The 12,494-nt window shown below is 40.6% G+C and overlaps 2 protein-coding genes across 3 annotated transcripts in view; one reads left to right on the top strand and one right to left on the bottom strand.

Moving 5' to 3' along the window:
• Window positions 1–12,494, bottom strand: part of LOC116288005 (uncharacterized) — a 190,352-nt gene that overhangs the window by 170,437 nt on the left and 7,421 nt on the right. Inside the window, exon 1 of one of the 2 annotated variants that reach the window (XM_089030776.1) lies at window positions 864–1,114. The exons of the other annotated variant lie outside the window; for it this stretch is intronic. The gene's annotated coding sequence lies outside the window, so the exon portion shown is untranslated. Of the gene's footprint in view, window positions 1–863; window positions 1,115–12,494 lie in introns of those variants that run through there. 2 annotated transcript variants of the gene reach the window in all.
• LOC148911070 (epididymal sperm-binding protein 1-like) lies at window positions 3,405–6,441 on the top strand. Its single transcript, XM_089030778.1, has 7 exons — window positions 3,405–3,480; window positions 3,937–4,092; window positions 4,576–4,740; window positions 5,029–5,190; window positions 5,325–5,504; window positions 5,678–5,838; window positions 6,131–6,441. Exons 1-6 carry the CDS (start codon window positions 3,420–3,422, stop codon window positions 5,836–5,838), a joined length of 885 nt encoding a protein of 294 aa, XP_088886904.1. The 5' UTR covers window positions 3,405–3,419; the 3' UTR covers window positions 6,131–6,441.

Here is a 12,494-nt window from a genome sequence, read left to right as displayed (position 1 = left end):
AACTCAAAACTGACTGATATTTATACCTAACGGCGCTTTGTTTGTACGAAATCATATTCACGGCTTGTAAAAAAAATGAAAAGACAGTTAAAATCCTACACTTCCTAGTGGAAAATATACTTATATTGTATTGCGTAAATAAATGTCCAAAACGCTGTATTGAATGTGTGTTGTGGTTTATTGTCTGCACCAAAACGCTAATGAAAGTTTGAAAACGTTAATGAATCCACGCAAACATATTCATGATTGTCAAATTCAATGCTAAATTTCTTAATGAACGTTCCATCGCACTATTGAGACTCCGTTCGCCTTATTGTATGCCTGTTCGCTCTAATGACAATGCTTCTTCACTTCAATGAATATTCCTTTGCGGTTAATGAACAGCAAAAGGTGTATTAGTTTCAATTTAGGAAAGAAAAGTTTTTCATTCTTCCAAGTCCAATTTTTTTGCAATCTGTTGCATTCCCATTGCGTTACGCTCCATCCAGTAATATGATCGATATGCTTTAACTAGATGCCGATCTAATGGCCTCAAACATCTAATACCAGAGTATTAGGTGATCATAAATCATATTAAGTCTATCAGTCCCCAACTTCGCAAGCCAAAGAATTTCTTCTCTTTTCGGCTAGCGTTGAGGCGCCGTGAAAGCTTCCTAGAATAAATAAGTGGTTCATCTTTTAATTCTTCAAAATTAAGGAAAATAAATCGAAGCAAAAGATGAACAGGGTAACTTGGAACTTCGACCTTTCCGTGGCTGATGCAAGTTACAATCCTGTCAACGACCCTCAGCAATAAAATACTAATACTAAAATACTAAGCTTTTAGTTAGAATACTATAGGACAATGCTTAACGTTCACTTACTTGACAAGAAACAAAGGTCGTAAGAAACCAATCTTGACAAAGCGTTCCCACATGAACTCTGTCTGTAAGCAACTCTCTTTTCGTGAGTCGGTTTCACGAAAATATTCATAGCAGTGTTGGTTTGCAATACAAACAAACAAACGTCTGACAAAATCTTGCCAGTTGCGTTCAATAGCTTACTAAAGTAAAGTATAACCCATCGTCGAGCTAGTTCTTCTAGATGGTCCCGCTAAGCAAACGTCTGTAAATCAGTCGGCCATATATATATATGACGTAGATGAGAGTATGTGGACCGCGTGGCACTAATGAAATAGTAGAAGATAACATAGGTAAGTTGTAGTGCTTGGGAACGAGGTTATTCCGGGCGGATGCCCTTGGAATTAAATTCGGAAAAATTAATTATCGAAATTAATTTTTCCGAATTTAATTCCAAGGGCTTCTGCCCGGAATAACCTCGTTCCCAAGCACTACAACTTACCTATATTATCTTCTATATATGACGTAGTTTACAAAGGCAACCCAAACACTATCATCATATATTGTCTTGACCGGATCCAGTCCATCATGGGTCTCTGAGTAGTCCGCTGTACGAGAGTATGGGTTTTGCAGATCGAATGTTTTGAAAATTCAGATTTATTTTAATTACCACGTGACCAACTGGTGCTTTTGGTTGAAAGGGTTGGGGGTCTGTATATAGTGAGTGAGCCATTTGTGTTAGATAGATTAACACCCCCTTGCCTCCCTCCCCCCTCCCCTCCCCCATCCCTAACGCTTTCTGTTTATCTGAATCTCCAATTCTCCTCTAGATCAGTCCAGTACAGGTTACTTCTGGAATCAAAGCCAATAACTGCATGAAGGTCATGGGTTAAGCAACATTATACAAAAGTAGCTTCTTCATTTGGCTAAGCTTCAATTTATTCTTTGCTGCATAAAGGAATAGTTTTCTTGCTCTACCCGACTGACGATTCGTAGACAACATGGCTCATCATTGGAATTTTCTTGTTCTTTTCGCTTTACGAAATGTCTGTCTATCGCTCATCTTGAATTCTGAGGTTACCGAGTGGGGAAACATTTCTAAATTAGCTAATCAATGAAAATATAAAAAACTAAAAACCAGTAGTCCCTAAAACATGAACGTTTAAATATCAATTTGGAAAGAAATGGAGAAATTCTAAATATGCATGTGCAAATTCTAGAAACAAGCATTTCGTGTGGTTCATAATAAAGACTTTGTCTTGCACCCTTCTTCTGAAATTCAACCATGCACCACAAATCTTTTCTAAGGTTTGTTTTTCTTTATTCTTATATGACTATGATACCTCTGATGATACCTAATGTTTCTTAACTTGACTTAGCTTAATTGCATAAGTGGGCTGTTATAAATATACCATCGTTTCCTGTGAGACACAGCGGGGCGGATCCAGGAATTTGTTCAGGGAGGGGTGCAGTGCACATAGTTAACCCAGTGAGGGGTGCGCCCCTTAGAATCAAAGGGAAAAAACAGTATTTTGTATTGGTTAAATCTTTGAGGTAGGGGCACAAAATCGAACCAGGGGTGCACACCCCCTGCACCCCTTCCCTGGATCCGACACTGAGACATCAGTATGCATAAGATGATGATGGCATAATTGTTATCGAAATATAATATTTCATTTCAATCTGTCGTTATAGTCTTAATTTTAAAATCTATAATGAATATACTCGACCTTTTCTTTATTTTATACGCTTTTGTCTGAATCTTGCCTGACCATGACTGATTATCCCCCGTAACATTAAACCACCAAGGTCCAATTAAAGATAAAGCGGTACACAGTAAAACCTCTGGCTGTTTTCCATGAGACTATTCTTGTTCCATCTTGTTCTACAACGAAAAACCTTTCTTTCTGTTTTAGTGGTTAATTTGTTTGACTCTTTTATGTTGCTTGTTTCTTTATACAAGTTTCGATTTTTTACTTCTAGTTTTTATGCCTTTCAAAAAGTGTTTTTCACCGTTACCTACACAGTAAACTGACAGCCAGACAAGGCACGGCAAAACATGTTACAGCGAGCAAGGAAACCTCCCATTTCTGGGGTCTCGGGTTGCATTCCTGGTATCAAATACGAGTCGAGTTTGTTGGCCAGTCTCCCTCTAGCTTCAAGGGTTTTTCTCCGGATTCTACAGTTTTCCTCCCTCTGCAAAGTCTATAACAAGCTAAATCCCAATTCGTTCTGTGAATATCTGTGCACTGAGCTAGTTAAATGAGCCGAGAGCGGTTGTTTAATTCATGCAGGGTATCGATACAATTTGAAGGGTCCCCCCTTTTATCATCTCTCTACCTCCCCCCTGCCCCCTTACGTCTTCCTGTATATCTGAAGCTCCAACTGATTCTTTGCCCCTCAATCTACAGGTTCCTTCTGGAATCAAAGCCAATAGTGGCATGAAGGTCATGGGTTAACAACATCGTGTATATAAAAGGCGGCTCTTCATTTGGCTAAGCTTCAATTTGTTCTTTGCTGCGGAAAGCTAAAGGAATAAGTTAACTGCTCTACAGGTACCACTGACGTTTCGTAGACAACATGGCTCATTGGAATTTTGTTCTTTTCGCTCTACTGCAAAGTGCGCTTGTCACTTCTCTTGGTAAGTAACGGAGTGATATTGTTAACCAAACTAACCTATTTACTAATTCTTTGGGCTTTCTCTGGGTTATCTTTAGTCCATTACACCCGTCAACATGATAGCTCCCAATACGATGTGCGAGTTGGTCCCGGGTTTAGACCAGGGATTTCACTTCCGACAAATGGTACACGCGTCTACCAGAAGAAAGGAAAAGAGCGGGAAAAGTGGATTACCCCAATTAGAGACCGAGTCAGTTCCGGAACTTTCCAATCGGAATCAGGGACACATGCCATTTGTTCTTCCAACCGGAATTTCCGGGTAAATGATAAAGCACCCCACACCAATGGTTGTTTCAGGTTTTGATAGGCCTTGCCCTAACCTTGATCAACCCAGAGGTCGTTGGCAGCTGATGCCTGCCTCCATTTCTTTTTTCTAGCTAATTTTTTAAACAAAAAATCACTCTGTTAATTTATTCAGTTTCAGGTCAATTGACGACCTCAGGAGAGAACTGTACCTTTCCATTCACATACCGTGATATTGTGTACAACAGCTGTACTACCAAGAATCACAATCGTCCTTGGTGCTCTACAACAGCCAACTATGACGCAGATAACAAGTGGGGCAACTGTGCAGGTGACAGATTCATTTCTAGACCTGATGGACAGGTCATTTTTTTGTAGACTTAGGGGAGGGGGGTCAGTGGGTCGGATGATTTTTGTTGCGACATATTATCAATGATTACTTGACCCTCTCCAAGAGGTATACTATCCTTTTTTATGACCCTCTTCAACAGTGGGTTATGGGTACTCTCTCATCTTAATAATATTTGTGTGATCTACCCCTTGATACCTGTCAATGTATAGCTGAACACCCTTAGTTGCCTAAAGACATGTGCACGATCCCTTCTTCCCCCTCCCTCCCCCTAAATCCTTACATGTAGGCGATCACATTCTAAGCCTTACAGGGAGGCGATAAATATGATGGCCTATCCGGCACTTAGACTTTTTGCGCATTTGTGACTTTCTTCCAATAATTTAAAGAGTATACTTCTGTAATCTCTTACTAGCTTCTCATTGCTGTTTGTCTCACAGTATTTTTTTGACCGTTGTTTTAAAGGTTTCGCAAAGTCTGGGGTGGAGACAATTAGAGGAGAGAGTTGCGCCTTTCCTTTCATTTACCGTGGTGTGGTGTACAACAGCTGTACTACCGCAGCTCACTTTCTTCCCTGGTGTTCTACAACAGTCAACTACGGTAAAGACAAGAAGTGGTCGAATTGTGCAGGTGAGAATCTTTACTTCCCTTAGCTTTCTATAGACTTAAGGCCCATCTGAACAGACTTGCACACACCCGTTAATAGCTGTGTTATCGTAATCGGCTTATCATCGGCTCGTCGTCGGCACATCATCGCGACTCATTGTCGATTCGTCATTGGGTCATCATCAGCTTATTGATTGATCGACTTATGGTAGGTCACTCAACGGATCTTCGTCACAGGTTTATCATCGGTTTATCATCAACTTATCATCGGCTCTCCATATTATGTGCTAAATTTCATCTTTCTGTTCATAGGTTTCTCGTCTGGTGTAAGTACAGAATCAGGAGGTTTCTGTGTGTTTCCCTTCACATACAAGGGACAAGAGTACAAAAGTTGCATTACCAAGGGTAACAAACGTCCCTGGTGCTCTACAACAGCGAACTACGACAAAGACAGGAAGAATGATACCTGTAAAGGTAAAGAAATAGAAGTAATAGAAGACAAATCGTAGAACTGAAACAGACTATAAAGTATAGAAAAATAAAATACTACTCATGTCTTTGTCTGGTTCGTTACCATGTTACAGTTATTTATTTTGTTTTTGCTTCAGGATTTTTTATAGACGATTCAAGAACAACCTCGGGCGAATACTGTGCCTTCCCATTTGTCTACAAAGGGCAACACTACAATAGATGGACATTAAAGAATCACGATCGTTTTTGGTGCTCTACAACAACGAACTACGACGAAGACAAGAAATGGGGCAACATTCCATTTGGAAAAGGAGAACGTACGTTTTTTAATAACGGGGGGGGGGGGGGGGGGGGGTATGGGCTTGAGCTCTTTCAATAAGATGAACTTTGGTGGTGAGTCAAACCTTATTTTTACGAAAGCTGTTTCTTTGTTAACTGAAACCAAGAAGTGGAATGTAGGCCAGTGACATACGATAATTGTTTTCTATAGGTATCATAACGTTAACAACCACAGGCGAATACTGCGTCTTCCCATTCGTCTACGAAGGGCGACAATACAATAACTGTACGAGCAAGAACCATCATCGTCCTTGGTGCTCTGTAACAGCAAACTACGACAAGGAAAAGGAATGGGGCGACTGTATATATTAGGTATAAGTCTTAGTTGTTGTATGAGGGTAAAGTTACTCGTTAGTTCTTTTCTCGAGGGCAGATCGAGGAGTTTTTGAGATGGCGGGGGGGGGGGGGGGGGGGGGGGGGGTTCAAACGTGTACTAAGAGCTAAACCTGTTGGTCCTTTTCATGACCACTCTATTATTCATTTCAATCATTCATATACAATTGACTTCAAACCTGTGGCAAAACTAAATTATGATACAAAACCATTGACCAACCGTAATATCTAAGAACCTTTTTAATATCTTTTTTCCTTCATGTGTCCATAGCTGGTCAACGCTAACAGTCATTCAGGAGTCCTTGAAAAGTGGATCACTTCATGATAAACGAAAAAAACTCAAGAATCAAAGTTTTAGGTAGACAGCTTTCTAGGAAAAGACTATCGACTCTCAAATGGTTTTCTCTTTTGAGCCCAGAGATTGGACGATGCGATTTTGAGTCTGAATGTGATTGGTTAGGTGAGGAAGCCATTTAAAAGTCGGGGTTGTTTAATTGCCATTATAAACTACATTATTATTATAGAAGAAAAGCTTTTAGTAATATTGGTCAGATTTGAAATAAATAGCATTGAAAAAAGCCATTCGTCGTCATATCTTACCTGATGATCAAATGCGATCACTTGCCGTGTTTTAAGGTCGCACCGAATGATTCGATATGAAAAGCCACTTGAAACTGAGATGCTGATATATTTTTAAAAGCTGATTGAGTTTTGTATGAGTGTTGCTGGAAATAATATAACAATACCAGAATATAAGTTATGTGATTATTAGTGAAACACGTTTCAATCATGTCAAAACCTTCAGTCCCCAATTTCAAAAGAATTTGTCTCTTTCTCTCCGTTATTCTTCCAAAGAATTAAGGAAAATAAATCGAAGCAAAACCAGAGGGTAACTTGGGAACCTTAATATAATGCGAGTCACAATCCTGTCAGCAACCCTCAGAAATAATACAAATACTAAGCTTTTAGTTAGAATACTATAGGACAATGCTTGACGTTTACTTACTTGACAAGAAACAAAGGTCGTAAGAAACCAATCTTGATAAAGCGTTCCCACATGAACTCTGTCGGTAAGCAACTCTCTTTTCGTGAGTCGGTTTCACGGAAATATTAATAGCAGTGTGGGTTTGCAATACAAACAAACGTCTGACAAAATCTCCCCAGTGGCGTTCAATAGCTTACTAAAGTAAAGTGTATCCCATCGTCGTTCACCACAGGCAACCCAAACACTGTCATCATCGTGTTGACCTTTTTTATTTGTAATAACGATTCATACCTTACAACAAACTGACAGGATGTGTATCTTTTAGTCACACTTCCCTGCTTCATGGCGATATGTATTTTACAAATATAATCCGTAATAAATTACACTTATTTCTATGGCAACCGTTGGTATGGTTACTACTGCTGATTGGGTCCTCAGATCTTACCCTATTCTGTGTTTGGAGTCGCGCTCCTTTGTTTCCATAATAAATTGCTGTCATGGTTACCACTCATCGTCGAAATCTTCGATGACTATATCTTCAGAGTTCAGTATCTCGACGTCATCTAATTCCATGTCTTTTGACTCTTGCACGGTGTTGGACGCGCTTGTTTGCGAGTCTGTGGGCTCGGCGTCCTCTATATCACTACCACAGTCCTTCTCGTCCAGGGTGCTGGAGGATGACCTGGGAATACAATAATCAATAAGTCTCATCCCCAGTCTTTGACCTGGGTAGTTCAGGGCTTGTTTCTTCATTCACGTTAAAAATGAATCCTATTCCAAACGGTGTGCGTGTTATTAGTCAGTGTCGGGATCTATCAGGTCAGCCCCGTGTTTTTCAGGGTTTAGAGATGAAGACAGGGCATATGATAATCATTAAATACATGACCACAGGTAACCCAAGGGTAAAATTATTTGCATGTTGTGTGGGGGGGATATTGAAGCTAATATTCACCTGAACGCTGACTTGTTTCTATGGTAACGCCCCATCTGATTCACGAACGAGATCTGACCTGTGAAAAGGTACCGTGATTTATGTCAGTCATGCTTTTTTACCGGGGGAGGGACTGTCATGTTGAGCGCTGCTGTTGGAAGTTGTGGAGGGGGGGGGTTATATATTATTGACTCCACCATATGACTACTATGCGTTTGCTTGATTCTCCCTTCTCGTAATATTCGTAATATTCTCCTTATTCTGGTCTCAAGACCTTCTTCTTTTCCATTCCTCATCCTTGGTCCTTGTCATCTTCTATGTACTTCCCTTCCCTGTGCCCTTTCTCTTTCCTTCTCTTCTGTCATACTATCCACTCATAAACTAATTGCAAAATAGAAAATGAGTCAGTCTGATCCAGCAGGTCATAGCAAGGTTGTTGGTCATACCTGGTGTTTTTAGAGTGACATCCGTTATAGCCAGGTAAGGCAGGATTTGGGTGTGGAGAACTGCTGTGGGACACGTTTGTTCTGAAGAAAGTACAGCATGAGAAACGATACAAGTGTTAAAGGAAAAAACAGTTGATGCTTTCCCAAACCTCACTCTTTTAAACAACAACCACGATACCAACACAATGGTAAGACGACTACGACGAAAACAGCAGCAACGACAACAACATAAGCAACACTAGAACTGCAACAACAGTAGCAGGAACGACAACATCAGCCATTAACGCATGAGCCCAATATGGCCGACATATATTTGACAAAAAGTACTTAAGATGTCAGTAATACAATCAAACGCCCTGACCATACCTGGAAATAGATCTTTTGCAATTCGATTATTGTCTCGAGTCTAGGAAAATAAAACAAAACCATCACCATCCTTTTACATATCTGTTCTCTATCAATGGAAGCCCACTGTTCATCTGGCTTCGATGCAAAGGCACGGCTAACTTTTAAGATGGAGCAGGGAACTATGAAAGGGACTATTGGGATTTAGTACGTTGGGTTTTGCAGAGGCAGGAAAAGTGGAGATAGAACGCGAAGAAAACCCTCGAATCAAAGGAGAAAAAACAACTCTACTCACATGTGATGCCGAGTCCAGGAATAGAGCTCGACACCCCACAGGGATGAGCCAAAGCTAGTGCAGTATCCCTACCCAATACTTGATTTTCCAATAAAGCTGCCCTTGGATGGATCACTGAATATATTGTTACCTTTTTGTTGACTTCAAACCATTGTGGTTTGTGTAATGGTCTCCAGCCACCCTTAGACGCACCACCAACAGACGAGGACGAACCAACACGATGTGTGTTAGAAAACATCAGGCCTCGTGTAGCAATAGACGACATGTAGGGGATCAGTGATGAACGATGCTGTGTTATGAACAATCAGTATGTAACCATTAATATTTGTAATCCTTATTTTATACAATAAAGGCTTTGCACCATCACGTGATGGCAGCCATGACAGGAGGCAGGAGCAATTGAATCTGGTCTAATAAGTCTGATTGACATCAGTTTCCCAGGGAAAAAAGGCTCAATTGCTGTGCCTCCTGTCATGGCTGTCATTACGTGATGGTGCAAAGCCTCTATTACTGGAAATATCAGACAGATTGCTTGCATTATGAGTATACCTTCTCTGAACTGCGCCTATAGGATATTTGGGATTAATCAGTGCGCAAGTTGTGGTTGGCTGAAGTGTTGCATCGAAAATAAAAACTTTTGTGCGCTGGGTAAACTTAGTCCATGATGGCGTCTATTAGACATACTGTATAGGCTCTGAATGGCCAGGGGAAAAAATCATCATACCTAAATCTGAAAACGTAGATTCGCAAATCCAAAACAACATTGATTAAAGGAGATATTCTTACCATCCACTCTACTGACATCATGTTTGAATCGCTAAGATATTCACTTGCAAGTACCTGCCAACAAAGGTATTGATATCAGTAATGTCTACAGTTTATATCTATGTTCACAAGAAGTATACGGGATTAAATGCCCGTTTCCCTTTGGATTCTTTTTTTGACTATTTTACTCACCACGTCTTCTACATCAGTAAAGAAATCCAGGTAGTTTTGGTGAAGGTAAAGATTAAGCATCTCACTCGACAAGTGCGCTCGTTCAATGACATCCTAGATAAATTGTATAAAGTCACTTTCATTGTCACTATATGAAGCAGATTTCTTATATGTGTGAAATATTTGATGGCTTACTACATGTATTCTTCCCCTGCAGCCTTTCAATTTGTATTGTTGCATGAGGACACTTAAGAAAGCTGCGGGGGAGGCTTTGGTACATGAAATGTCTTAGGAAAGCTCATACAGTAGCTAAGCAATAAACCTACCTCTGGACAAAACTGCGGCACATTTCTTGCTAAGTGAGACAAGTGTTTTGGAAGAAGTTCCTGGTCAGATTCAGAAACATCTCCTGGTACACAAAAGTTTACCAAGATTGTTAGCCTTTTTTAACAGTCTTCAGAAAAAATAAAAAAGATACGATACAATATGATTCTTACTTTTGCAATAGAGGATTTTCCCTAAGGCTCTGAACAAAAATATACTTGTATCCTTTCCTCCAATAGCAGCCAGTGTTTCATGTTCCTCTTGATTCTCATCTTTACCGTATGATAACCCACCAGTAGTCTTTCTGGACTGGGATTCCTTTATCTTGGGCTTTTTTCTTTTCTTTTCTTGTGCTTTGGATTCTTTCTGGCGCTTATGACCTGATTTTATTGCAGATTTAGATAAAGGTATTTCACTCACATCTGGAGAAGAAAAACAAAGACTCTTTATGATGAATTTAGGAGCTATCCATGTTTTATATAACTGGTAGTACAGACCTTGAATGCCTCTTTGACAACAGAATTGTAGAGCATTGATAGCAGTCCTGATATCACCAGCACTGCTTTGAGATAACTCATTGATTGTGTCTTTGGTCGGCAAGAAGAAGTCTTTTCCAGCCTAAATAATATGATTATACATGACCAGATATTATTATCATTGTCATAACCATCATGACATTACATTGCAAAATCAGCCAAAAAGCAGCAGCACATAATCATTATCTCAGGGCCCAGAGCGAGAGCAGGATCAGCAAGCACCACCAAGAAGACATAAGGACCCTCACTAGAAGCAGGGCAGGCAGGCGAGAGCAGGAGCAGCAGCAACCGCAGCAGAAGAGAAGCAGCCAGCACGATAGAAGCAGATGCATCACAGCAGCAGCAGGACCAGACAGGACAGCAGCAGCAGCACCATCAGTGCAGTCAGTCAGGACCCCCCCACGGGCCAGCATCAGCATCAGCAGCAGCACACGCACAAGCACTTAGACGCAGCAGCAGCACGAGAAGAGAGCCGCACTAGAAGCAGCAAGCACGAGCATCATGGTCCACTCACCAGGCTAAGCATAATGACCAGCATGCACTAGAGCAGCAGCACCAGCACCAGAATAGAAAGCCGGCAGCATCACGAGAAGCAGCATCACGCACGATAATCATCACCATCGAGACATGCAGTGACCAGCATCAAGAAGGCAGCACCATCATTGTCATCAGGTCCACTCAGCACAGCAGCAGCAGGACAAGGACTAGTCATAATCACATTACGTCATATCACCCTGTCTGTTCAACCGTCAAACTCTTACCCCCACTTCTTACTTTCTAGAGTGAGTATTCTATTAAGGGTTTTGACAAGACTGGTAGGAGCCACAGGATTAAAGCTGGAGAAAAAAATTCAATAGGTGGGTGGATTGAAGATGAAGAATAGATAGACGGATGGACTGATGCTAGGAGGAAGGAAGGATAGATGGGATAGATTAAATCAAAGGGTGGAGATGGCATGGATGGATGGAAGGGGGGTGGTCGGATGGGTAGAGGAAATTGCATGGGAATGGAGGCTGGTTGGGAGGATGGATGGATAGAATTAAAGATTTATGAAAGACGGGTGGATGGGAGGGATGGGAGTGTATGGAGATCATAAATGATGGAACAGGGGGAAGGATGAAAACACCATGTTTCCTACCAACTGTAGCACTCCAAGACTCTGTTGTACATGCTTAAGGTAACAGCCGATGCACATTGGAGCTCATGTTGGTTTCAGATATTATCAAGACTATAGGACTACGACCGGTTTGCTTTATACATCCTGTAAAAGATGAGTACAACAATAAAATTGTCCATTACTCTAAAAGAAATCCTAATATCGATTGAGCAAATTCTCTCTTACATCAATAAAATCATGGAAAGTTTTCGTGCATTGGAAAAAAAATATATTGGAAGTCCTGGGAAGTACAAATTAGGAATAAAAACTCGACTCACGGACATATGTATTTGACAACACTAAATGAAAGGAAAGTAATGGGATTTAAAAATGGGAAAGAATGAAAAATTAAAATAACCTCAATTAAGATAATTTTCTTTGGTGTGGGTGCGGTTTTGTTTAGACCCAAATATTGATTTAATGTTGGGTATGGATTTGCTGTCGTAGAAGGAATTCGGAATAACACAAGCTGTGATTGCACTGAAACAAACTTGGGGTGAAGGAGTGGCTTGTGTTAAAATATGAAACTGTAAAAAGAGCGACATGAAAAATGTTAATGCTCATTGTTGGACCAATTGTCTTATCAAAGGTATGTTATGGCTCAATGGAATTTGACATGGGGGAGAACTTTGTCACCCAGTGATTAAGGAACATCAGCCTGACCTTCTTGTAGGATTGGTA

Source organism: Actinia tenebrosa, unplaced genomic scaffold, assembly GCF_029948245.1.
Source record: "Actinia tenebrosa isolate PJP-AT-01 unplaced genomic scaffold, QUT_ActTen_1.0 PGA_scaffold15__27_contigs__length_11533743, whole genome shotgun sequence".
In the NCBI taxonomy this organism is placed as follows: Eukaryota; Metazoa; Cnidaria; class Anthozoa; order Actiniaria; family Actiniidae; genus Actinia; species Actinia tenebrosa.
This window is presented reverse-complemented; position numbering and strand designations above follow the sequence as displayed.

Coding starts and splice junctions, on each gene's coding strand:
- LOC148911070 (XM_089030778.1), top strand. CDS start 3,420: ATGGCTCATTGGAATTTTGTTCTTTTCGCTCTACTGCAAAGTGCGCTT. Junction 4,741..5,028: donor GAAGTGGTCGAATTGTGCAG/GTGAGAATCTTT, acceptor TTCTGTTCATAG/GTTTCTCGTCTGGTGTAAGT. Junction 5,505..5,677: donor TCCATTTGGAAAAGGAGAAC/GTACGTTTTTTA, acceptor TGTTTTCTATAG/GTATCATAACGTTAACAACC.